The following is a 27,005-nucleotide window of genomic DNA, read 5'->3' on the forward strand; positions in this document are numbered from 1 at the left end:
ATACTCCATAGCGCTTTCCAATTGGGGATAAACACAGTAGTAAGGGCAAAGAGGTAACAGGGCCCTATCTGCAAGCTTATAGTCCATAGGAAACTCTGCATTTCATATACAAGAGTAAGTGCCTCAGAGTGCATATTGGTCAGCCAGATTGCAATGGGAAAAGTGCTTAGTGGGGCTATATGATCCAGTCATACAGCAATGAGGGTTTGGGGGTCAGTAGGTTGTAAATAAATAAATGTAAGTTTTGAGTGGTAATCGGGTGGTTCGGGAATTTGATCACTAACCTAAAGAGGTCAGTCTTCAGGGAACCCTTGAAGGACTTGAGGCAATGGGAAAGTCTTGTTGTAGAGGGAGGGAATTCCACAGAGTGGGGGGCAGCCAAAACAAAAGTCATGTTACTGGGAATGGGCACAAGTAATAAGTGTGGATGAGAGGCGCAAACTTTGGGCAGAGTTGAGGGACTGAGTTGGAAGATTTACTGAGACAAGGAAAGAGATGTATATTGGTACAGTTTTGATAATGACTTTGTACGTTAGTAGATGTATTTTATCGGTGATAATCGTTTTTACGATTACCACTATTCCGACATGGAGAAATTTAAACCGGCAATGTGGGGACCCCTAAGCTTAAGTGTTTAAACACTTAACCCAACATTGCCACTTTAAATTTCTAATGACAGACGTCGCGATGACGTCAGCCTGCAGTGCCGAACACTTGTTCAATCGGAATCACTTGCTGTCAACATGGTGCTTTTATCGGAGATGTCCAGCGTCGGGTTGAAGGTAAGTCGGATTTTCGGATTTTCTTTGTAGGGCTTCTCCATGTCGGAATACTGGTAATAAGTAAAGCGTATCCAACCCGTATTTTATACATGTAAGAAAAGTGAGGACCAGCTGAATGGAGCAGCAGTAGTTTCAAAGGAAAATTAGTCTAGATTACAGGATGAAAGTCTGGTTAGAGAAAGACCAGCAAGAATGAAATTTCAATAGTGGATGCAGGAATTAAAGTGTATTCTGGAAATGTTTCTTAGATGTATGTAACAAAATCTGAATATAGATTGGATGTGGGGAACAAAGGAAAGTCCTGAGTTGATGACACCTAGGCAGTGGGATTGAAGGGTAGGGGTCATTGTCGTGTTGTAATCAGAAATTGATGTCAAGTATGTAGTTTATTTGACTAGTGGAAAGATTATTAGCTCTAATTTTAAGACTGAGTTTGATGTAACAAGGGGACATCCATGGTAGAAAGACATTCAGTAACACAGGCCAAAACATATGTTGAAGAATGCGAGCAGGAAAATTTGGTCGACATCCACATAGGGATGACACTGAAATCCAACTTATTTATTTTGTCTAAGAGAAGTGGTATAGAAAAGTGGTATAGATAGAGAAGAGGACTGAGGACCAAGCCTAGAAGTGACAAGAGGCCTTCAGATTTAGCAGTGATCAAATTATTGACCACCTTGGTCAGTACAAGCTGCCTGTTTTCTACCTAATACAATATAAAATACTTTTACTAACATACAAGGCCATCAACAAGGCTACACCAACATACATCTCCTCTCTTGTCTCACAACTCAGCAACTCCGTTCTGCACAAGATCTACGTCTCTCATCCACACTCATTACATCCTCCCATTCTCGGTTAAAGGACTTTTTTTTGGGCTACACCCACTCTAAGGAATTCTCTCCCTCGCACAATAAGACTCTCCTCTGGTCTACTAACCTTCAAGCGTTCTCTGAAAACCCACCTCTTCAGACAAGCTTATAATATTCCTCAGCCACCCTCTTAACCTCACTACATTACCCTATTACCACCCGTTACACAATTTCACACAAAACAACCACCCCCTGACCAACATTGTTGTGTGACAGGATCATTTAGCTTATGAGTCACTTTTACCTTTGCAGTCTGACTGGGCCAAAATGCAAAATGTAGACTTAACCTAATGTGTCAAACTCCCATTGTCCCATAGATTGTAAGCTTGCGAGCAGGGCCTTCTCCCCTCTTTGTCTGTTTTACCCAGTTTGTTTATTAGTTTACTATGTTTGTCCCCAATTGTAAAGCGCTACGGAATATGTTGGCGCTATATAAATAAATGATGATGATGATGGAACAAAAGCCTTATTGAAAAGGGTGCATTAGGTGGTGTGAGGAAAGGAGGTGAGAGAAGTAAGTGTAGACAAGCCTTTACAGAAACTTGGAAAAACATGGCAGTTGAGAGATTGGACAAGTATATCAGAGAGGGTTTTGGGTCATAATTAGTTTTTTTTTATAATAGGAGTAATAACCAAATGCTTGAATAATGATGGCGCATCGAACGCCCTTCAAAAATTACCTCCAATGGTGGTAGCCTTTTTGTGGGCTAAACCAATATTCATTCTCAGTCTACCAGTTCACTCAGAACTAGTCATACTTCACGGATGTAGGACTCCACTGTGTTCTGTTTAATATTATCTGCCACTGGGTCAAGGAGATGGGTGGACTCTAGTTCCCTGACTGTGCCCCCCAACAAGTGAGTGCAATGATTGGTCTCATCTATTTTAAAACATGACAGAAAACAGTTGGACTGAATTTTTTTTCGGAATACATTCAAACTGGGACCATTATCAATAATTCATTACTTCAAAGGTAAGTTCTAAACGTCCTTAACATTCATCTAAATAAGCCAGTATCTCCCATCGTGGACAATGTAGTCTGACTCCATTATGCACCGATTAAGAACAGAAGATTCGCCTCATTACCTCTTATGTCTCACATTGTATATAGTCATAATCAACTGCTGCTTCTAAAAACACATAATTATCATAATCACCATCATCATCGTACTTCATCAAAAGAGAAAAGAGAGGATTGTCATAAAGGGAAGTCACTGTGATCTCAGTACTCTTGTGTAGAAACGCCGTTATACACAAATCTATGCATACTCTACGTGTATATACTTTTGGCCAAAAATAGAAAAATAATAAAATTATCTGAAATAAACCAGTGAAAAAAACATCAACACATCCTGTAATGGGCTAAGCAAATGATTCATGTCCTTTGCTGCTATGTTGTGGGTAAGCTGGTGCGTTACCTCATAATATAAAAACATCTTTCTTAAGGTATTAGATTTTCACAGTTTATTCCTATAAATGAAAGATTCATAGAAATATTATTTTTACTCTGTTATTATGTTATTTAAGACCTGTCAAAACAATGCTGATTATGTGCTTGAGGTTAATCTCTATATGTGTGCGTGTGTATTTGCACATATGTGCACGTGATTAAGACAATTACAGTAAAAACATAAAATAAAAATCACACATCAAGCAGTTCTTCCACTGCAGATAAGGATGCTGGGTAATCTTAGATGTGAGAACTCACAGTGTGTCTGTATATCATTAAAGTGCATCTAAGGTCTAAAATAGCAGACAGCCATTTTGTGGGCTGAACCAAATACAACGAAAATGCAACAAAATGGCTGTCTTCAGTGACAGGTGCACTTTAATTTACACGTGTCAGACTTCTTATACATTTGTTATCAGTGTAACACAAAGTATATAATGTAAACCTGATCTTTGCGATTAAGGGCTATCAGAGTGCTTGAGACATGTAAACTTTGCTGCTCCGTGACTGCTCTGTACATCTCTGAAAACTGAGTCTCAAAGTTGTCCCTCAGAGTGGAGTCATCATCTACTTCAAGGGCCAAGTGCTCGGGTGCAGAAGGTATCCGACCCAGGAAGAGTCTGGTTTAGGTACCTGTAGGAGACACAGTGAAAGAGTGACACAGAGGAACGCCAAGTGCCGAAAGACCACCAAACCTAAAATACAAGTTAATATGTATATGTGTGTGTGTGTATATATATATATATATATATATAAGTTAACCCGTGCATGATACTCATGCATTCTAGTCAAATCAAGATACTTAAGGTCTTAAAAAGGTTCTTGTCATGCATTTGGGCCTAGCCCAGGCCTCCTCAGGGAAAGATCTTTACTTCCCAACGCAAGCGCCCTTTTTAATGTGTGTTCATGAGGTAAAATTACCTCACGAAAATGAGTTTGACCCCTCAAGTCGTAAATTTAGCCTTTACTACCCCTCCCACGGGGGGGAAGGGGGGATGATGGAAGTTAACGGACTTGACTTTTCTAATTTTTTTGTCAAATAATGTCAGTATACCAAATTTCAGGTATTGACAATTGGATGAGCCATTTTAATATATATATATATATATATATATATATATATATATATATATATTAAAATTTCAGAACCTAAGAGAACTCACTATATTTAAGGTAATGTTGTGACACTTCCTGTGTTTGAGTCTCAGAGAAGAGGACAATAGTTGTGTTCTTCCCTCAGCTTGAAATGGTTGATAAGATTTTGGTTGTTCAATTAAACTAAATTGGTCAACAGTATGCAGTGTGTATCCACCCAATAGTCAACCAGATTCGGATTGGACTGGATTGGATTTGGCAGGACTGAGAATCAGGTTTGCCATTACATACTGGATCACTGCATGGTTGAATGTAGGTCAGTTGTGATCTGATCGGATTGTCACACCTGCCCAGCAGAGGACCCGTTCTATGCCTTCCAAGCAGACTGAGTAATCTAGCAATGCCTACGGAGGAAGTTTTAAATCAGAAACTTGGGTTTGTTGAATATATATAGGGTGCTCATGGCGTTTTCGGTCAAAAGACGAAAAGGCCCAATATTTGATTCATCAGTGAAGCCTGAAAGAGACTGCGCAATGCGGACCAGCACAGGAATTTCACCAGCGCAACAGTATTTATAGGGCAAAATGATCCGCCACTCACAGAGGGAATCTGAGAAATAAAAGGGAGAAGAAATGAGGCCGGTAAGTGAGACAGGGAGAGCAGAAGACAGAGAGAGAGGAAGCGACAGAGAGAGAGAGAGAGAGAGAAAGAGAGAGAGAGTTATTCAGAAAGAGAGATTCAGAGATTCAGAAAGAGAGAGAGATTGAGGATGAAATAAAAGCGAACAATACACAGGAATTGGAATTTAAAGGGGGTAAATACATTGATGCTGCATTAAGGTTACCATGTCCTCTTGACATCTGGTCCCTCGTCTCTGGGACCCTCTCCTCTGTCCTCTGTCACAAATCATTTTAGTTATTACAAACTTTCTGTATTTTGGCACATGGTAAATTAAATGGTAAAACAATGTAAAAGACTTCCAAGAACTTTTACATGTATTGTTGTGAGTATGTATGTGTATATATACATATATATATATATATATATATATATATATGTTTATGTTGGATTAACTTGTATATTAGGTTCAGTAACCCTTTGATTTGGACAACACACACAGGACAGGGGACTTCCAACAGGGATGACCAGAGTATACTGTGACAGAGACATACAAGGGAGGGATGGGGTGTCCACCACTTGCCACACGGAGGAACACAATAGGTGACATGCACGTGACATACCCGTGAGAAGAGCAGCATATGACGGTGAACTGGTGTCACTAAGGGGTAGCAATAGGAAGGCATACAGCTATCTAGCTGAGAGAGAAGACAGACACAAGTATGGAGTCAGCCTTGGAGGTTTCAATGATCCATCTGGTTTAATCCTTCCTACCACTACCACAATCCCTTAGTACCCCGTCCACCAAACCAGGCTCTACCATAACCCTTATGCCCGTTAGCTGATATATGCATTCTATGTCCTATACAATCACCATATCCTTCTTGTAGTCTCCTCCTCCCCAGGACCAAGACTGCCTCTTACCCCCTTTCCCAATATCCAGTCCTAGATGTATTGTTACCCCCACTAGTTCCCCAGAGCACCAGCTCAGACTCCCATTCCCATCCCTAGAGGTATCTCACTTGTCTAATCCTAGAAGCAGGCTCAGAGTTCTGGTTGCAGGTTTCACATCTTCGAGGGGGGGAAAGTTTGTCTGTAAGAGGGTGGAGGAGACACATCATAGACACGTGCTGCTAGTAGAAGGGAGTAAAGGTTAGTTATAAAGACAGAGAAGGGGAGATTGGTATATACAGAGGAAGCAGAAGTGACTAGGAGAGCAGGAGGAGGCAGAGGAAGCCGCTGAAAACACAAGAAACAGACGGTACAACAGTGTTAGAGATTGTACACAGAAGGTAAAAAAAGATACCTTTACGGGTATTATAACCAGGGGCGCCAAAGAGGGGAAGGCAGGTACAAGGTACCGGGGCCCGGGCCTGTCTGGTGACCTTGGCCTGCCTGTGTAGTAGAGGAGACCACCAATGCCCCCTGTGGCAGCTATGGAAGGGGTCTCAAGAAGTTGCTGTATCTGGGCCTGAAATTCCTCTTGGCGGCCCTGATTATAACGGTACGGTGGGCACCTGGTATAATGGTTCTCTACGGTAAAAGCGTCATGAGTACACACATGCGCTAGACCTGGAACACTGCATGTTGTAACTGTGTTGCTTCCAACCACAACGTTCCTAGATCTTAATAACAGGTTTCCCAGCAGCGTTCGCCATGCAATAGACACAGCTATAGGGCACACAAGTAAATCACTTGAATTTTACCTAATGTGTAAATGGATTCTTTATTAAACTGGGGACCTCTCTCACCTCTCTCCTCTTCCTCCCCTCCTTCTCGGTCTCTTATTTGCTGCTCCAATGAGCGGATCTTGCTCTGAAGTTCACAGTTCATCTGGTCGGCTTCATACAGGCGACTGTGGGGACAGAGAGGATAATAGACAATTTGCTACTAAACCAAACTCACTGGTAGAAGTAAGCGAGATTGTAAAACACAATGTGTACAGGAAAGGTGTTCGCTTATGGAGCAGTCACTATACAAGTATAAATAACACAACATACGCCATTCAAGTATTATACAATTATCTGACGCATTATTTACAAAAAAAGTAAAAATTCAGACTTCCCCTCTCAGGTTCTCTTCCATTTGCACATTCCGTATTTTGATTTTGCTGCCATACTGACGCTTTGATATGCAAGGCTGCGGACCGTCATAGGTGATCTGATTGTTATCCTTTTATGAACACAACCTTTAGTACAACTTTTAGTTAACTTTTTTCAAGCTACTGCTTTTTAGAGCCTCATTTATGTTTTTAATACATCATGAGGACAAGGTCTTCATTCTCAGATCTCTAGATTTTAATCTTTTAATTACATTCATTCTTCAGTGCAGATAAATGCACTTTACCGTATCAATTGCCTGCAGAAGGGGCACAGGATATCCCATAAATTGCCAACGGCAGATCCCCAGCACATCTGAGGACATGTAAAAGTCAAGTCCCTTCGCGAGGTTAAAACTACTTTGCAACCACCTGCTAAACAAGAAATGTCCCTATATATACAGTCTACACACTTGAGGTTAATTTGAATATCATTTCCTGCAGCAAAAAATCTAATTTCATCTAAACAATTCCGTTTGCCTATGAACTACTTTCCACATGGGGGAATGGTAGGGTAAAACTCACATATTTAAATACCTACTATTATTTGATAGATCCAAAATTCAGATGTACATATTAATAGTACACAACAAGACATACATATAGCAACAGGGGAACTACATATATCACAATAATCTAACTTAGAAAAAATAGGTTACATTACATTCATTTATTCAATTGCTGGCACAACATTTCTATTCAGTCCACAATAAATCAATAAGTATAGTCATTGAAAAGGACAAGTTTCATGCATCCTGACAAATCAGCTCTCACCAGGCCAGGCTCTGATTGGCTGTTTGAAGTAGGTTGATCTCTGAAGTTAGAGCCTCCCGGGCCTCTATCTCACTCTGTAGAGCATTCCGCAAGTCGGACAACAGTAAGGGGTCCAGGTGTGATTCCTGATGGCATGAAGTATATGTTTTACTACAGTCTGGATATAAATTTATTACCAACACCCAAAATACCAATTTATCCCTTTACATGCAGTGCTCCTGTGACGCAATACCATCTCGCAGAACTATGTAGTCTGTGTATTCCATAAACCACCAACTTGAAAGACGTTTACAGAGGCAGACAGCCAAGGGGGCATATAGGCTAAGATTACAAAGTCTTGCACACTGTGCATACTTATAAACAGTGATATCACCTCTTCAATAAACCAATTGGGACTTATATCCCTTATTATGGGAAGCACGGTGGCTTAGTGGTTAGCACTTCTGCCTTTCAGCACTGGGGTCATGAGTTCAATTCCCAACCATGGCCTTATCTGTGTGGTGTTTGTATGTTCTCCCTGTGTTTGCTTGGGGGTGCTCCCACAATCCAAAAACATACTGGTAGATTAATTGTCTGCTATCAAATTGACCCTAGTCTGTGTGTGTGTATGTTAGGGAATTTAGACTGTAAGCTCCAATGGGGCAGGGACTGATGCCAGTGAGTTCTCTGTACAGTGCTGCGGAATTTGTGGTGCTATATAAATAGCTGATGGTGATAATATTCTTTTAATTACAGAATATTGAAGTAGTTTACTATACTGTGTTCAACCACATATACACAAAGGTTACTGGTGTTAATAGAAGGATAAGGAAAATATATTGCCGCTCTTAATTTGTTGATAAACTCTTTAATGTCTGAAACTGGAAACTGATCCCAAGCAAAGAAAAAGAAGAAGCTCTGCATGTATGAAATGATTAGAACATGGAAACTAGGGTTGTATGTGACAAAATTACTCACCAAGTCCACCCCATGGCTCATCGTTTTCAGGTCTGGGTTTGATCCCAACGTACATCCACAGGAGCTTCTCAAGTTTCCCCAAACATGCTCTCTCCCATCCTCCCTAGGACAGACACATAGATGCAATATGTGTACAAATATCGCATGTTTTTCTGAAAAACACATTTATTGTTCCATCTACACAAAAATGTTTACCAAGCACTGCTGATCATCATCAATATTGCAGAAAGGTCAGGTTGCACTTACCTTGACGTATAAGAGTAGCCAACAAAGGGAAGGTTGACTCCAAGAGGAGAGCTGTCTCCGACATCTGATATGGTCTCCTGAGAAAAACAAGAGGTTCTGCTTTGGATCACTTTCAAAACAAGTGATGTCAGACTCCAAATGAACTGGGCTAGTTTCTTGAAAATACAGACACGGGGCAAATTGCTAAAAACTTAGTGATGACCGTTTTTATAAATGTCCCTCAGAGATGCAATTTGTACAAAGGGTTCTACTTTGCTACCTTACTAGTAAACAATGCGGCATGCCACAAAGCTCTCCTTTCTTACTTGTCACAGGGAAAATGACCAAACGAGATCTTCTAGGATCTCTTTGCAAATGTGCAATCACAATGACTAAGAAAGAAGTTTCACCTGCTGAGTTGGACTGGCTATTAAACTTATCAGAAAAGTATGTACATAAATATGTTATTATCAACTTTAAAGTGGGCCGTTGTAGCTGGATTTACTTGTGGGCCCTGCATACCACAATGCAACACTGTCCACATCACATCGATTCCTTCCAACAGGGATCTATGCTGTCTGTGCTAGAAAAATCAAGCCTTGCCTTGCCATTTAGCTTTAAATGTTGGGCTGTATTACAGCGTGGTTCATTGTGACGTCCATGTGCTGTAATTCTGCACTGGACCTCAAAGGTTTTAGTTGTCCCTGAGATTTCTAAAAAATACCTTCAAAACTTAAGCACCAGGGGGTATATTTACTAAACTGCGGGTTTGAAAAACTGGAGATGATGCCTATAGCAACCAATCAGATTGTAGCTGTCATTTTGTAGAGTGCACTAAATAAATGACAGCTAGAATCTGATTGGTTGCTATAGGCAACATCTCTACTTTTTCAAATCCGCAGTTTAGTAAATATAAATTTTTATTTTAGGTGCTGTAATCATCAGGTACTAAATTTCCGTTAGAAAAAACTCTGATAGTTGCCCTTTAATTCATGAAGATACTCACTCCTCCCCCGCTGATCATTTCTGATAGCTGATCTTCAACCACATCAAAATTTGAGGTGTCTGTGGCTCCTCCTGAGTCAGGAACGTACGGTGGAGTGCAATCCCGCAAGTCTTCCCAGTCAATGTCAGCAAACAACGGGTGTGTCTGAAAATCATGAACTCCATCGAGGCCCAGACGGAATTCCCGCTCACAGATGAGTGATGAGATGAATTCAAACGCCTCAGGTGGTATCCCATTGGCTGAGGAGGGAAAGTTGAAGTGTTCCTGGAAAAAGAAAGAGTAAGTTGATCTTCTCTTCAGCCTGTTATGGTATCTATTCCCAAGCCAGCAAATGAAATATTCCCAAGTATTATCTGTCGTAGTCTCCCTACAGCAGTTAAATATTTACAGATCCGTAGGAATTTACTGTCTGTAAGGATTTCACTGTAGCTAAAATTAAAGGGGATGCCCATACAGATATTACATAGCACACACACGTATATATACATATATACATATATATATATATATATAGATATATATAATTTTTCATTAAATAAATAACATATGTCTTACTATATAATTTTTCATTTTCATTTTTCTCTCCTAATCATGTTTAAGTACTGTGTACCCAGTGATGGATTTTAATGGTTGTAGAATTTTTTATACCTTTAAAATAGCTCCTTGTGGGCCGGCCTAAGCCAATGTTTCCATTACTGTAACCACCACAAATCACTTGCAATGTAATTGCCAGGAAGCTAAATTTAATAGCCTCCCATCTTTACCTCTTTTAATGATTCAATGTGTATACATCCTCATTCAGCTTTGAGTTGGTACAGCTGCGTGGGGGCAGGTGGTTTGTGGTTTGCATCAAAGGGTGATATCAGCTGGTGTTGACCAATGTCAGGTGTATCAGAGTGGAATATTCACTGGTCCAATCTGGCAGTCTCGCCATAGAAAAATGTCATATACTGAGGTCATGTCTGACTGTGTATTCCAGAAGATGGACCTCCTTACTCTCACGTTAGATCTCCAGCCATCTGTTTAATGTTGACTTGTACTTGGATCATTGTAGGTAAGATGCAGGTGTAGAAGACAGCCGGCTCCCAAATTAACAGCTATCGCTATCATCCAATAATAAACCAGCTGTTAATTCTATAAGTAAATTGGACTTGCATCATTCAGTCAGCTATCTTTCAGAGGTCCAAGTACAAAAGACAGGAGCCCTAGGGGAGCAACTCCCACCAACGTACTCATGTGGAGGAGAGGAGGTGGGTTGTGTAACACCCCAAAGATAGAAAACTAATATAACTATTTATGATTCTGTCAGTGTCTCCCTGGCGATGAAGCTAAGTATCCCAAAGACTCATCTGCTTGTGTGCCTCTATAGAACAAATGAAATACTCTATTTTACCCAACAGTAAAACAGTCCCTATGTCTTATAGAGAGATAGAGATACAAGGCAAATTCACATGTACTGTGGACCAAAGTTCACTTACTTTGTAATGAAGGATCTTTCCGTATGTTTCCACAACAGATTCAGCATAAAAGGGAGGGTGTCCGAAGAACATTTCATAAGCGCAAGCCCCTATTGACCACCAATCGCATTCAACACCATAGGACAAGGTGTGGTCTTCAAGGGAAAGGAGAATTTCTGGGGAAAGGTAGTCAGGAGTCCCCACAGCCACAGAGCAGGAAACCTTTGAGAAAAGTGAGGAGTTTTAAGTAAAAAACTGGAGAATTGGAGTGGTCAGGAGCGGAGACTGAAACGTAGGTTGACTGTACCGTGCCGTCTTCTCGTAGTTTCAGGCAAGAACCAAAGTCCCCAAGAAGGATGTGACCCGACCGGTTTAAAAGCATGTTGTCTGGCTTTATATCCCTGAAATAGAAGGACAGGACGGGGAGAATAGGAGAAGAAGATTGAGAAAAAAGTTTAATCATTATCACATCTGTAAGACAAATTTTCTACATAGCTCGCGATTCCCTCACCTGTGTATGTAGCCAAGAGAGTGGACAGAATTGACAGCCATGACCATCTCAGCCAGGTAGAAGATAGCCATGTGGGGAGGAAACCCATCTGGGAACTTACTGAGGAGGGAGAGGAGGTCACCTCCCACGTAGTAATCCATCACAACGTACTAGAAAATAAACCAAAAAGACCTCTGTCGAAATCGGTGGATCACTCTGAGGACACCTAATTCATGTATCTGACTATACTACCTCTAAAATGATAAATCTCCATACATAAAAGCACAGATTACCAGGCTTTGTGTTTGTCACCTGCAACCGTAATGTCCTAAAGGACAGACTTTATTCCCTTCTCTAAGTCACTGTCATTCTGCAGGAATAAGGTACTGTCTGTTTGGTCAGTTGCCTGCAACACATTGTGTAACAAGGAACAGAGTCCCCCTTCCCCTTATTTCTGATATCACAATGTCTTTGCAGTAGGACAAACTTACAAGATAATTTTCATCTTGAAAAGCAAAGTGCAGCTGTGTTAACCACCTGTTGTCTCCATTCACCAACACGTCTCGCTCTTCTCTGTAGCAGGCAACCTAGACACAACAGACATGAACAAAATGTGATCTTGGTCACCCTCTTCCTTTGGTCTTTACTCTCTCCCGTTACTCCCCACACACCATCCCTCTATATGCCCTCTCCTCTCACATCCGATCTTTTCAGGAGGTCCCACTTGTTCATTATCTTCATGGCGTAAACTTGAGAGTTGCTTTTCTTCCGCACAACTGCAACCTGGAGATAAGAAATGAGCAAATGGCTGAGCTAGAGAACAGAGGAACAGATGAAGTATGACATGTACTATGAACTGAATGTCACTGCTAAGGTCCATATATTTCTCTTCAGCATCCATTCTTTCAGACAATGAACAAGAGGTCTATTTATGAAAGGACAATGAGTGTTACCGTTGGCAACACGAGGAAACTCTACTGCCACGTTACCTGTGCTGTTAGCGCCAGCTCAGGATAGTGTCCACAGAATAAAGGCATTAAAAATGCTTTATTCTTAGAATTAAACTTTTATGCAGTAATGTTTAAATAAGATTTAATTAATATTAATTATTTAATAACTAAAATGAGCTAGTCTTTCATAATGTATGTAAAAAGACCACTATATAATATAAGCTGTATATTATATATAGTGTGTGTGTGCGTACTTGCATTCCTATACTTGTGGGGACATTGAGCTGTTTGCACTGTGGGGACCTTGGTCCTAGTGGGGACAAGCAATGAGGTCTGAACAAGCTTACCAATGCAGGGTACATTGCTGATATGCTCAGCTTAAAAATCTGCCATGTCCCCGCAAAAAATGTGCATGTGTCCGATATGGAGGGTAGAGTGTGTGTGCACGCCACCATAGAGGTTAGTTGACCATTCACACGAATGTCCCACTACGAGCAGGAAGAGGAGGAGATTGCAGTAGAGATAAGTATGCCCCTGACACTTTGGAGGAGAGTGGTTCAGACACCAGTGGTGATGCCCCATTGACTGGCAGTGGAAGTAAATGCAGGTACCCAGAGATGTGTTCTATGCTCGACCATTCTCGACCAGATGGCAGTGGTGTTTTAAACACAGAAGGTCGGAAGCTATTCAAAAACAATGATGGCTTCATGGCATATAACAAAAAGCAGTGCTGCCTGTACTGTGAGAAGCCCCTTACAAAATTAACCTGGCATATGGAGCATGTTCACCACAATGAGACTGAAGGAGCCCGGGCCATAAAATTCCCCAAGCACTCGAAAGAATGGTGCATTCAATTGGCACATCTTCACCATAGAGGCAACTTTGCACACAACGCTGATGTTATAAGCATAGGTTGTGGCGTTCTGGGCCTATGCACACTTCCAGACAAAGAGATGGATGACGAAGGTTTCATGCACTGTGCAGCCTGCCAAGGTATGTTTGCATGGAAGTACCTGTAACGACACATGAAGAGATGTAAGCTAAACCGAAGGGGCGACGAAACCTACACCTGGCAAAAACAGAGCCTTTGCTGAGCCTGTTCCACCTGACATCAGTGATGGCTTTTGGAAGCTCTTGAGTGACATGACCCAGGAGGAAGTCTTTCTCACAGTCAAGAATGACCGATGCATCATGCAGATGGGGCAGCATCTCTCCAACCGGGTCAGTTCAGATGTTAGCATGTACATCCATCAGAAGTTTAGAGAAATGGGCAGGCTACTGCTACAGACCAGAAGAGCTACCCCTTTATAGAGGAAATAAGATATTACCACCTCATCAAACCTTCTGCGTATAGTAGATGCTGTGAAGCTGGTAGCTGGCTATGACGAGGAGACAAGTACATTTAAGACACGCTCTCTGGCACTGAAAGTCAGGCACAGCTTGCAAAATATATTGAGATTTGTGGAGTGCCGAGCCATGATGGAGGGTTTGTTTGTCTGAGAGTGTGGGGCCAAACATTCCCACACGCTGGTTTCCACGAAACTTTGAAAGCACGTTGCCACTCTTTCAAAGGTTCTCAACCTAAACAACACTGGATCAGTTGGCGGACTTCCTTCGGCATGACATCATTGTGCACCAGCAGTATTACCACCTCCCAGAAAGTACTCTCCAACTTACCAAGATCAGCAAACTGTTAATGGCTCTCAAGAGTGACAGACTGGCTGAATTCAAAGGCAATAATTTGGATGAGATGCACATTGACCCTGATGGGAAGTTGGAAATCTTGTGTTTGATGTATGCTTTTGACTTTTACCTTGGTCATTGAATCATCTGTTTATTATTCCTGCAATAATCTGCATCTTCATCATCATCATTATCATCTTTTTTTATTTAAATAGCGCCACTAATTCCGCAGCGCTGTACAGAGAACTCATTCACATCAGTCCCTGCCCCATTGGAGCTTACATTCTAAATTCCCTAATATAGACACACACTCACTAGGGTCAATTTTTGATAGCAGCCAATTAACCTACCAGTATGTTTTTGGAGTCTGTGGGGACAAGGTGTAGTTAAGCACATACACATAGCTAGGGAAGAACACACAGTTGTTTTCCCATCCCGTAGGTCCCTGGGGTTATGCTGGTTTCCAGAGGCGGTGATTGAGTTTCTCACTGGCAGTGCAGCACAGCACATTTCAGTTCCAGGGGGTGTCCCGTAGTTCTATTTGGGTGTTACAGTCCTCAGTTCCGGCACGTTCTCTGGCGGTTCCGGACTGGGACAGGTTTTCCGCTTGAGTGAAGGCAGTCGTTTCGAGTTCCGGTAGTGACGACTGGCAGTTCCGTGTCGCAGTTGACACTCCGGTGGTGCGCTGCTCCAGTGAGCCTCTTTCGTGCCACGTGCGACTAGTCCTTAGGAATTTGTGAGTGACCCCATAGGAGAAGATAGTCTTCTCAGTACGACCTGGGTGAGGGTTATAGAACAGCCATCCGGAGTAGTGCATGAACACCGACTGGTGTTCCCCGTGAAGTAGAGGGAGGAGGTTTAGGCACCCAGTTTATAGTCAAGTTGCGTTCCTGGCCATTAGATATTTGGTAGGGTCGGGCCGCCTGTTGTTAGTTAGTGCAGTGGTGTGGGTGTACATAGTAGCCTCACTGGTAGAGTAGAGGGAGGCTGTGTTGTGTCTGTCATCCACAGGTGTCTGAGAGAAGCAGGAGAGCAGGGACCGGAAGTTGGAGTGCCTGGTGAGTATAACGCAATATTCGCTCTTTCGGTTAGACCCTCACTGAGAGATGAGTGGAGTACTTGAGGCGGGACTGTTCCTGATCTCAAGTGCTCATAGTCCCGCACCCTTGGCAAAAATAAAACGAGGTGGCGGCAAGCGAGATTGACTTGAGTGTCTCTGCTCATTGCTGTGGTCTCGGACAGCCCTCCCCTGATAGGCACGGCCTTAATTTCTGTTTCTTCCATAGAGGGAAGTAAAACGAGGGGACAGAGGTTCGGTTGCTGGTCTGCTGGGGTAGGAGAGTGGCTGGGGTGTCTCGGAAGCGGACAGGAGGTGACCATCGTTTGTAAGGTAAGTTATCTGTGTGCGTCTGTCCTGTTCCCCGCAGGCGTTACAAATATATCCCTAAGTGTTGTCACTGTGTATTAGGGAACTTATAAGCTGCATTCTCATGAATATTGGTTCAGCCAACAAAATAGTAGTTACCACTGTGTGCTGGACATAGAAGCACCATAGAGACTATGGGGCTTGTTTAATACCATGGAGGAAACAGCCCATTCATGCTCTGTAACCCATAGCAACCAGATTTGAAGCTGGCCATGCACATGATAAATGTACCACACCATGCAGACACTTCAACACTTCACAGCTGACAAAAAGGTACACATATACCATACTTGAATATTGCAATACGGTAGCGAGCTTGGTTAGTGTTAGCTCTGAATAATTTTAGCCTGCGGTGATAATTTGCCTTTTACCTGAAGTTATTGTCAGCTGTGCATGCTAAAACTAGTAGTTGACTGGCAAAGGCTGGTTAAAGGAGGCAGCAATATGTTTTATTTCACAAAGAGGACAATAAACAATTGGATGATGACCACACATACAATGATAGCAGTCATCTTTCAATCACATTTGCCAAAAGGCTGCATCTGAATCAACAACAGGCAACCTATGCTCATCCTCATCCTGCCTGATGCCCTCTAATGGAACAACTTATTATTCGGTATAGAGTACTTAAAGCATGGTCCCTTGGTGGTACCGTCTAGTCATTACCCCCTTATTTTTTATAAAACTGCAGGGTCATGTCTCCTATAGTTTTAGAATTAAATGTAGAACAAAATAGGCCTCTTTATTATGTCAAGGAAACAATTGCAGCTTTTATAAGAAAAGATACAAGTATTATGAGAAGCCAAATAGGTCAGTACGAGTTTAAGTGTTCCTTGTTCACAACAACATACTGTACATCTGAGCTTCTGCCAACCCTAACAGCATTTCTAAATCTTTATCCCACACCAGATCAGTTTACACAAATATCTGGTCTACATCTTACTCAAAATCAGACACTCACAAGTGTCTCTCCTCCAAACCAATTATTTAAGTTGAACTTTGATTTTCACTGGACAGCAAATTATTTAACCATCTGTGAATTAAGCCCACTTCAACCTACTTTCTGTAATATAGTGCTAGTCACCCACCACTTTTATTCTTCTAGACAGTGAAGACAAGTGTGGGTCCACACACCGCTTATCACCACATTTAATATTGTTCTCTTGTCCAAATGACCATACATTATCTTTTTTTTTTTAAACATCCATGTTCTGATCTCATATCTTGACAGTACTTCAGTCTAAACATGTGAAATTTGTTGGAGCTCATAAAAGCCTACACCCCATGCAGCACAAAGCGTTCAAATTTCAGACCTCCACGAATGTGTAGACCCACCCTAAGTCCTAACTGATCTTCATCTCATCTGGTATCAGTTGAGTAAATATTTTAACTTCCTCCTAAAAAAAATGCCAATGAATCACAGACAATTCTTCTCTAACTCATCGTCTATATTAAAATTTTTGAAAAAAAAAATACTCCCAATATAAGCTATAAATACACTTAAAATCCCACTTGCCCTGGATATGTTGCATGTTGGATCTGCAAGGTTCCCTGATGGCTCTATTATTTGTACTCCACTCTCCCTTCTACACTTATAGCTCAGATTGCCAAGTAGGTGCTGATGCCGTTACTTGTGAACTTCCCATTCACATAAATAAAAAAATCCACTTAGAGGGCTATCAACACCACTCTGTATGATTGACACGGCCTTGGGCACCCCTCCACCAAGGCGCCCCCTCCCTTGCCTCTACCAGCTTCTTAGCTCGTATGGAATGGGTGAGGGAGGTGAAATTTTCCCAGCCCTTTACCAGAATGGAGGAGAAGCAGCCAGAGGCTTCACAATTAAGAAGCTGCCAGCGCTTACCCTCCATGTCAGTGGCTGTCACTCAGTGTGGGGGTGCAGCGGTGAAAATAAAGATACTGAATGAGTGACATTATGTCATTCATCAGTGTTTTAGGAATCCCCTAAATCCTGGCACCTCATGTGACCGCCTAGGTGTGCCTAGTAGTAAAGAGGCAGGTGACAGTCATCATCATCATTTATATATATATAGCGCTGTACAGAGAACTAATTCCCATCAGTCCCTGCCCCATTGGGGCTTACTGTCTAAATTCCCTAACACACAGACACACAGACAGACACAGACTAGGGTCAATTTGTTAGCAGCCTATTAACCTACCAGTATGTTTTTGGACTGTGGGAGGAAACCGGAGCACATGGATAAAACCCACGCAAACACGGGGAGAACATACAAACTCCACACAGATAAGGCCATGGTCGGGAATTGAACTCATGAACCCAGTGCTGTAAGGCAGAAGTGCTGACCACTAAGCCACCGTGCTGCCCATCAGACACCCCAAAGAAGATATGGTCATTGGCCCTTCGAGAAGGCAAGTAGAAAGTATTTTACTATTAATTCCTTCTGCTTTACACAAAAAGGAAACTCAGGTTTTGGTGAAATATTCCCAGTTTCTAAAGCCACCCCTAACTATGTCTAGTTTTAAATGGTGGTTCAAAAAGGAGATATTACCAGATGCTTAGTTCTTTGATTTCCGGCCAAGACAGAAGAACAGTAGAACAGTAGAACAGTAGGGTGTCTATGTTGGAGGGTGTGCCCCTAGCAATCTCCAATGGGACACCCACTCATTGCACACAGGGACATCCAAATGTAATGTTCGTTCTGGATTCTGCCTGTCACTACCTAGCCACAGGTGCATATCAGCAGGCTGGACAGGTTCATCATTTGCAGCTTCCTGTTATTTCATTCCCACACATCCATACTGACGGAGTTAGGTATCAGTAGCATCTAACAAGTGACTATACGGAGGAGTAAGGACAATCCTTTGTGTTTCCCTTCGGCTTTTTTAAAAAACGCTCTTCATTTTACAAAGTGGGTTTCCTAAATTTGAATAAACTCATAAATAAAAGCTGTTAATGACACTACAGCATCTCAAACCAAACCTCACAATGCTGCACTCATTTTATTATAGTTAGAAGATTTTACAGAGCTGATGCACTTTAATGCTGAGCAAGTGCATCTAGGAAACGTGATGCGTGATCTCAGTAAGACATACAAGGGCAACATTGCCCATCATTTGTTTACTGACCTGGGTACATAATGTAATTGCATTTTCAATGCTCCCATTCAATAAACATCAAGTTACAAAGTCCAGAGTATAAGAATGGATGGTGAGAATTGCATTCAGCATACATAACTGCAGGAATTGTACTGTGCAGTAGGTCAATATTAAAAAAGGAGGGGCATTTCCAGGGACAAATCCTTAACAACTGTTGAATTGTTCTCTAGCTTTAGGTGTTGTCCCTCCAAATGTGCTCCATACATGGAGGACATACCCAAAATATACATATTATTTGGAATATATGGCTTCCTTTTCTCAGTATTGTGGGTTAATCTCCTGTGTTGCCTATGAGAAGCCATTATAAGTAGAGGTCTGTCAATCATCTCCAAAGTCCACAGCAATCACATTACATATAGTTGTCACCCCTTGGACCATTGACTCAGTCAGGTTGCTGCTCAGGAGGAACGATGGGACATCGTACTGTGTGCTAATGGCATTATTCTATTAGAGTCTATGGTAAGTGTTTTACCTACAACCAAGCAGGCAGAATGACTGCTCCTATTTATACTAATTAAACCGTAGCTTTCTGAACAGAATAACTTGTACCCATACTTTGCTGACAGGATGTTTCAAATAAAGATTAGAGACACATTCTTCATATGATACACAGCATGTTGTTGTGTTAGGCATGCATTAATTAGACATGCATAGCTTTTGAATGAATCAGGCATGAATAAACCATACATAGTTCTATAATGTGAGTCTCTGTATATGTTGTTTAGTGGAGTCATTCTAGTGGTAAGTATTCAATACCCACCCCAATCGTATAGCCGATATGTAATACAGCCCCCAAGCTAACGGCAAGTATACAATGCACCAGGTCTGCATTTGTGGAACGGTCATTTCAGCCCAGGCCAAGGGGGATATAATTACAGGGTGCTCCTTGTGTAATGATCTTACCACATTACTTTCTTATGTGTGTCTATCAGCATAAAAAAATACAATGATCATTTTTAATTACTTTTACTATCTGTAATGGTAATTATCTTTGTGATTACCTATATCTTTTCTATTGAGTCATGGAGGGGGACAAAAAAACTTAAATCTAAGTGACTAGTATAAAAATACAGACACCAATCTGGTGGCTGGTATACAAAACAGACCACAATTCTGGTGGCTAGTATACAATGAATACCATAATCCTAGTGGCTAGTATACAAAGAATACCATAATCTTGATGGTTAGTATACAATGAATACAATATTCTTGGTGGCTAGTATGCAAAAAATACCATAATCCTGGTGGCTAGTATACAAAGAATACCATAATCCTGGTGGCTAGTATACAAAGAATACCATAATCATGGTGGCTAGTATACAAAGAATACCATAATCCTGGTGGCTAGTATACAATGAATACCATAATCCTGGTGGCTAGTATACAATGAATACCATAATCCTGGTGGCTAGTATACAATGAATACCATAATCCTGGTGGCTAGTATACAATAATTACCATAATTCTGGTGGCTAGTATACAATGAATAGCATAATCCTGGTGGCTAGTATACAAAGAATACCATAATCTTGATGGCTAGTATACAATGAATACCATAATCCTGGTGGCTAGTATACAATGAGTACCATAATCCTAGTGGCTAGTATACAAAGAATACCATAATCTTGATGGCTAGTATACTATGAATACCATAATCCTGGTGGCTAGTATACAATGAGTACCATAATCCTAGTGGCTAGTATACAAAGAATACCATAATCTTGGTGGCTAGTATACAATGAATACCATACTCCTGGTGGCTAGTATACAATGAATACCATACTATTGGTGGCTAGTATACAATGAATACCATACTCCTGGTGGCTAGTATACAAAGAATACCATAATCTTGGTGGCTAGTATACAATGAATACCATACTCCTGGTGGCTAGTATACAATGAATACCATACTCCTGGTGGCTAGTATACAATGAATACCATACTATTGGTGGCTAGTATGCAAAAAAGACTCGAATATGTCTGTCTCTACTTGTGTAGACAGTCTACAAATAATTAAATACTTGTTTCCACATTTTATGCTCAAAACAATAACGATATTTTCAGAACAATCTTCACATACCAAGGTTAAACATTAAAAAACAAGTAAGTCATTATATAGAGAACAGAGATCACCACATTCTTACCTCACTGAATGCTCCTCGTCCAATCACCTTTAGTATGTCAAAATCACTTCTCTTCATCCTCTGTTCCCGTAAACTCTGGACTAATGGCTCAGCTGCCAACCGACAAATGTACACGTTACACATAGATCTTGTATACTGAAACCCTGAGCACAGTATGGATACAAGGTCTCCTACATATAACAGTATATACCGAGAGCAGTGATTCCTAATCAGTGTGTCAGGGCACATTCGTCTATCACAATAACAGGCTGGATGTTTCATAAAATAATATGAGTAACAGAGAAAATTCTTAAAATAAGTCTAGTTTAGGATAAGCTCTCACCGAAATAGTGCCCCATACCCAGATAGCAACCTTTAAGTGTACCGGTCACTTACATAAAGTTGAAGTAGCCAAAGTGTCGTCAATAAGCCTAAATTCACTAAGAAGAGTGTGCTTCATGCCTCAGTAATATCATTAGTGCCTAATGTATTGTTTACTTCCATTCACATAAATATTGGTTCAGCCTACAATGGCTGCCTCCAGTGTGTGCAGGTGACCGGCACTTTACGAGAAATATCAATACTTTCTATGAAGAAGTTGTTTTAAATGATAGTTGCCTTGAATTAGAAAATGTCTCGCACAACTGGGATAGACAGGCGTTTCCTTTTTGGCTTACATGTATGATGTGCCACACACATGGGGGGGGGGGGATAAACATTCTGGAAACACAAGTGTCTGATGATTTATCACTTAATAATATTCAAAGATGAGACATGTAGACAAAGGTTGGAACATATAAAGCTTTTAATATAACTAAAATCTATGAATTATCACACAACAATTAGTATAACATAAGCATAACTTCTAAAATGCTTGTTAGTGATAATAATAATAATAATAGTAATAATAATAATAATAATAATAATTATAATTTAACAATTGCAAAAGAACCACCTAGTAGCCAAACTAATTAAAGATGGATGTGGAGGGAGAAGAGGAGCAAGCTGTGTAGACCAGGGGTTCTCCATGTATGCTTTATGTAACTCCAGGGGTACATCACACAGAATCAAGGGGTACTTCCACAAATTCTGTGGTATGCATGGATTAATGTCAGAATAATAGTTTAATATATTATGAATAAAACATATTTAAAATTATGTTTTTCCCCCAAACATTTAATGACACAGTGGATTTACTTGGCAATCATTTATCATTCAGGGGTGCATGGAATAAATGTACAGATGTTAAGGGAACTTTGGATGAATTGATACAGAATAGGGGGGACACATTAACTAATCATCATAAGGTTATAAATGATAAAAAGGGTTGAACAACCCTACTCTAGACCAATGACACTCAACCTTTTTTTTAGCTGAGACACCAGGTATCCAATTTGCATTTTTTCAGGGGCCCAAAATGTCAGTGTTGGGAAGTTCCCAGTAGAATGCATTGCATATCCTGATTAATAAGTTTCACATCTCTGCTCTAAACAATTAGGAAAAATAAAGGAAGAATGCTAAATAATGAGGAAAATCAGAGCAAGAACAGAATAGAAAGAAGAGAATAAAAAGCACTAAAAGAAGAAGAGAGCAAAAAGCATTAAAAGAAGAACAGACCAAAAAGCACTAAAAGAAGAACAGACCAAAAAGTACTAAAAGAAAGAACAGACCAAAAAGCACTAAAAGAAGAAGAGAGCAAAAAGTACTAAAAGAAGAACAGACCAAAAAGTACTAAAATAAGAACAGACCAAAAAGTACTAAAAGAAGAACAGACCAAAAAGCACTAAAAAAAGAACAAAGCAAAAGCACTAAAATAAGAACAGAGCAAAAACACTAAAAGAAGTACAAAGCAAAAAGCACTAAAATAAGAAGAGAGCAAAAAGCACTAAAAGAAGAACAGTGCAGAAGCATCAGACAAAGAGGTGGAGCAGAGGAAGTGCTCTAAATGAAGAGAAAGAACAAATCAAGAGTACTAAATCAAGAATACAGCAAGAACTCTAGATGAGGAGAAAGTATAGGGCAAGAGGACTAAATTCAGATGTAAAACTGAACAATAGCAATAGACGAAGAGGTAGCATAAAATAAGATCAATAGATGAAAGGGAAAAGATGGGGGCAGTCTAAAGCAATAGTAATAAGTGATGAAAAGATCAATAAAACTAGATGGGGGGGCAGGGCAAGAGCTCTAAATATAGAGGAAGAAAATAACATAAGATGAAGAGGATGCATAGAGCAACAGTATTCGATAAAGAGGAAGATTAGATATAGAGCATTAAATGAAGAGGAAAAGACGATCAAGAACACTAGATAAAGAATAGGAGTAGTAAAAGAACTAGAGAAAGAAAAAGATAACGGCACTAAGTACTATAAGCATACAGCAAGAATAGTGGTTTCAAGGAGGGAACAGTGCATGAGAACCAGATGGAGGCATAATAGAGCAAAAGCACTAGATGAGATAAAAAAGTCTACACCAGTTGGACAGGGCAGTTGTTGACCAGCTCAACCAGGCCAAGATTTAGTAGCACCAGTGCTGTCCTCAAGATAATCTTGATCACTTAAGGAAAAGCATGCCAAGTGTCCTCACCCATGTGTTTAATCATGAACATGAGGATAGCTCTAAGTGTCCTCACATAAGGAGAGTTATCTGCTGACTGTCCAAAATTGACCACGTAAAGTGAGCCTGTCCACCTCTAACTACATCAGGAGGAGAACTCTATGTCCTCACATGAGGAGCGTGTCACTGCTAACTGTCCACAACTGACCACACGAGGAGAGCTCTGTGTGTCTTCACATACAGAGGTAAGTTCAGAGTGTCATCTGCTGATGGTCCACAACTGTCTACGTAACGTGAGCATTGAATGTCCTCAGCAGCCTGTCCACCTCTAACTACATGAGAAAGAGAGAACTCTGTATGTCCTTGGGAATCCATCAAATCCTGACCACGAGAGAGATGAATGTCCTCAGCAGTTTATCTACCCCAATAAATGAATGAGGAAAAGATAGGTGTTAAGAGAAGAAACAACTGTTAGGTGAAGAATAGACTAAGGAGTGTGTGTTGCCGATGAGGAGCTGTGTCAGCAATTCATCGTATGTTGATGTATATATATATATATATGTATATAGCAGAATAAATAATTGCTGGATATGGCATTTTAAAATTCATGGCTATTGGTCTCTATTATGGAGCACTTTAAAAGTACTAATATTAGGAATAACAATGAGAGTCGGGGGTCTCCCATGTTGAGTGAGTGCTGGCTGTAGTATAAATGCTGAGTGTTAGGGTGCAATCAGTATAATTGGGGTAGTAAGGGGGAGCAATGAAAGAGCGGAGGGTGTGGGGACAGCAGAATGAGTACTTAGTCCAGGGGGAGCAGAGTAAGACCTCTTCCTTATATGGACTGTGTCAGTCTGTAGCTCTTACAGACTCCACATATGGTTAATGTAATAGTGTTACCTCCCCGTCTGGGGAATTAACTCATTCCCACTTTCTGGGAGACGCAGACTGTACACTCACCTCTATTTATATAACACTTTCACACATAAATTGGGTATAAAAATGGAGAGCAGCCCCCCACTCGTATAACAAGTGGACTCTTACATGCCTCTAGATTGAACCTCATGGGATTGTGGTGTGGGCCTTTGTTGTGTCAAGTTCACACTACATTGAGAAACAAGCTACCACATTTCTTTGTGCCACCCTAAAGAGGAGAGGCTGTATTAGCTGGCATGTGGAGGTACAGAGAGACATTCTTTGTCATATTATTGGGAGGATCTTTCGGGAAGCATATAACACTAAGTTGTAGAGGGACAGTCCAAAGTCCCTCCTGATTGTGCCACCATGCCAAACATGCAGACAGCCCTCTGTGTTCTCACTGTGTGGAAGGTCTCATAACTTTACTCTGAACTTTTCATACCATGACAAACTGATATTACCCATTGTTACCCTATTATGGGAGGGAAGGAGCCCCTCTGTCTGTGTCACACCATGCAGCAGCCAGCACTGTATCTATAATTACAGGGCGTTACGCTGCAGACACCTACACTCCCTGGGTTATAAACCAACCCATCCAGTCAGACTAGTGTGTGTATAAACATATACGTACATATAGATTTCATCTATACATCAGTATTGTACATTCTGGTATTGATGGTGTATATAGAAACAATAAGATAGAGAACAGAGATGGCGTCTACATACAATGTAACAGGTGCAAAGATATAAATACTCGTGATAAAACAGCAGATCAAGGGACACACTGAAAGACAGTCCGTCTAACTCTCTCTGTATTACTTTAAGTGCCAAATAAAGTCAAGATTTTTCCCCGACACCAGATGACGAGCCTATAAACTCAGGACATGTTAACCACATGGCTATAGTCACAGGATTACACAGGCGCAGGACGTAAGTGACAGCCACACACTCTGTACAGGATCTCAGGTCTGTGTGTTTATGTTACCCTTTTTCTGCCTTTGGAATGTGCTGTACAACGATATGGCATATGAAGGCACTACATAAACATTCATTGAAAAACAATGCTGGGCTACAGTAGGAGACACTCACCCCAATGGATGAAATCTGCGATGTACGGCTCATGGGCCAAAGGCGATGTGACCAACTCGTGACACACGCAAATCATCAGGTCCAGCAGAGCATCTAGACTCAGGAGTGCCGGTGTCAGGAGTATACGCTCCATCCTGTGAGTACTGGTACTCGGGGTTCACTGGCAGGACCACCTGTCCATGTCACAGTCGCTGAGGGATCATCTTACATCCATGAATTCTGGGTCCGGGTCTAAATTTTATAGCAAATTATACTCACTGTACTGGCATCGACTGGTATCAACTAGTATTTTGATAATTATAGGTACCGGTTACTACCTGCTGCTTTCTATCATCAATTCCCACTAGCCTAACTTATTCTCAGTGCTTTAAAGTAATTATTGATACATTACACTATTATATAAGCTCTTACTGATACTGCCACAACATTATGACTTGAGTAGTACAAACAACGAGGCATTGAAAGTACTGAGATCTGCAAGATACTTCACCTCTTGTTCTTTTACTATCTTGCGTGACTACCAGATTCTCTCTCCCTCCTTATCCCTTCAGTAGGCAATCCTCATTCTCAGCTTCTCTCTCCCTATCCTCTAAATTCTGTTTTCTGTCCCACCCTTTTCTCCCTCCTTCCTGCCACTATCCAACCCCCCTTCTCCACCTCCCTTGTCCCTTTAACTCTAACAAGGTTGAATTACTCACTTCTTTTTCACAAAGTCAACTCATTTTATCTCCAAGTCATTCCTCTCATACCCAATCAGGTTTTTCCAGTAATATTTTTTCCTGTCTGCTGCAGTTTTCTCACTTTCTCAGTCTCTTCTCTCTCAGTTTCCACTGATTCTGCAGCCTGCTTCCCTGAGGCTCTCCATCCTCTCTATCCCTCGTGCTTCACTTTTCCTTCTCTAATTAGCCAGTTTGTATTCTTTAATTTACACTCCCCAATCACTTTCTTTTTTTCTCTCTCTCTACTGTTTATGCATCACTCTCCTTTATCTCCTTTTATTTTACTGCTTTTGCGACCCCTTCTCACAACCCCCTCCCCAAGTCAGATCTTCTTTCTTTTCTATGCAATTCACCCCTCAATCTTCCCTTCCTAGATGCGATCTCCCCACACGTCAGCTCCTATAAAATGATTTTGCAACTCCTCTTGGTCATTCCTTATGGATTTGCAATCACACCACTTTTATTGTTGTGCCTTAGCAGTCACCTATCCCTATCCTGTCTTCACAGTCCCCCTTAATCTCACACATCATTTCCCTCTTCTTTCTGCCTCCACAATGCGCCATTACTCTCCTCCAACCT

At 41.0% G+C, this 27,005-nt stretch overlaps 1 protein-coding gene across 3 annotated transcripts; it reads right to left on the reverse strand.

The window, feature by feature from the left end:
- DMPK (DM1 protein kinase) lies at positions 1-26,292 on the reverse strand. Of its 3 annotated transcripts, XM_075187134.1 has the most exons (16): positions 26,198-26,292; positions 25,708-25,938; positions 21,169-21,260; positions 12,527-12,610; positions 12,319-12,414; positions 11,849-11,997; positions 11,645-11,738; positions 11,359-11,559; positions 9,881-10,144; positions 8,896-8,972; positions 8,650-8,752; positions 7,693-7,817; positions 6,572-6,675; positions 5,843-5,913; positions 5,444-5,518; positions 1-3,740 (listed from the first exon to the last, which is right to left on the reverse strand). In XM_075187134.1, exons 2-16 carry the CDS (start codon positions 25,838-25,840, stop codon positions 3,675-3,677), a joined length of 1,734 nt encoding a protein of 577 aa, XP_075043235.1. In that variant the 5' UTR covers positions 25,841-25,938; positions 26,198-26,292; the 3' UTR covers positions 1-3,674. The 3 variants fall into 3 exon arrangements, with proteins under 3 accessions (XP_075043235.1, XP_075043237.1, XP_075043238.1); XM_075187136.1 differs by having other exon boundaries at positions 5,444-5,514; positions 25,708-26,292; XM_075187137.1 differs by lacking the exons at positions 5,444-5,518; positions 5,843-5,913 and having other exon boundaries at positions 25,708-26,292.
- Positions 26,293-27,005: the final 713 nt, after the last annotated feature.

The sequence above is a fragment of the Mixophyes fleayi genome, chromosome 9 (genome assembly GCF_038048845.1).
Source record: "Mixophyes fleayi isolate aMixFle1 chromosome 9, aMixFle1.hap1, whole genome shotgun sequence".
Lineage (NCBI taxonomy): Eukaryota > Metazoa > Chordata > Amphibia > Anura > Limnodynastidae > Mixophyes > Mixophyes fleayi.

Coding starts and splice junctions, on each gene's coding strand:
- DMPK (XM_075187134.1), bottom strand. CDS start 25,840: ATGGAGCGTATACTCCTGACACCGGCACTCCTGAGTCTAGATGCTCTG. Junction 12,415..12,526: donor ACCTCCTGAAAAGATCGGAT/GTGAGAGGAGAG, acceptor TGTTGTGTCTAG/GTTGCCTGCTACAGAGAAGA. Junction 8,973..9,880: donor AAATGATCAGCGGGGGAGGA/GTGAGTATCTTC, acceptor TGTTTTTCTCAG/GAGACCATATCAGATGTCGG.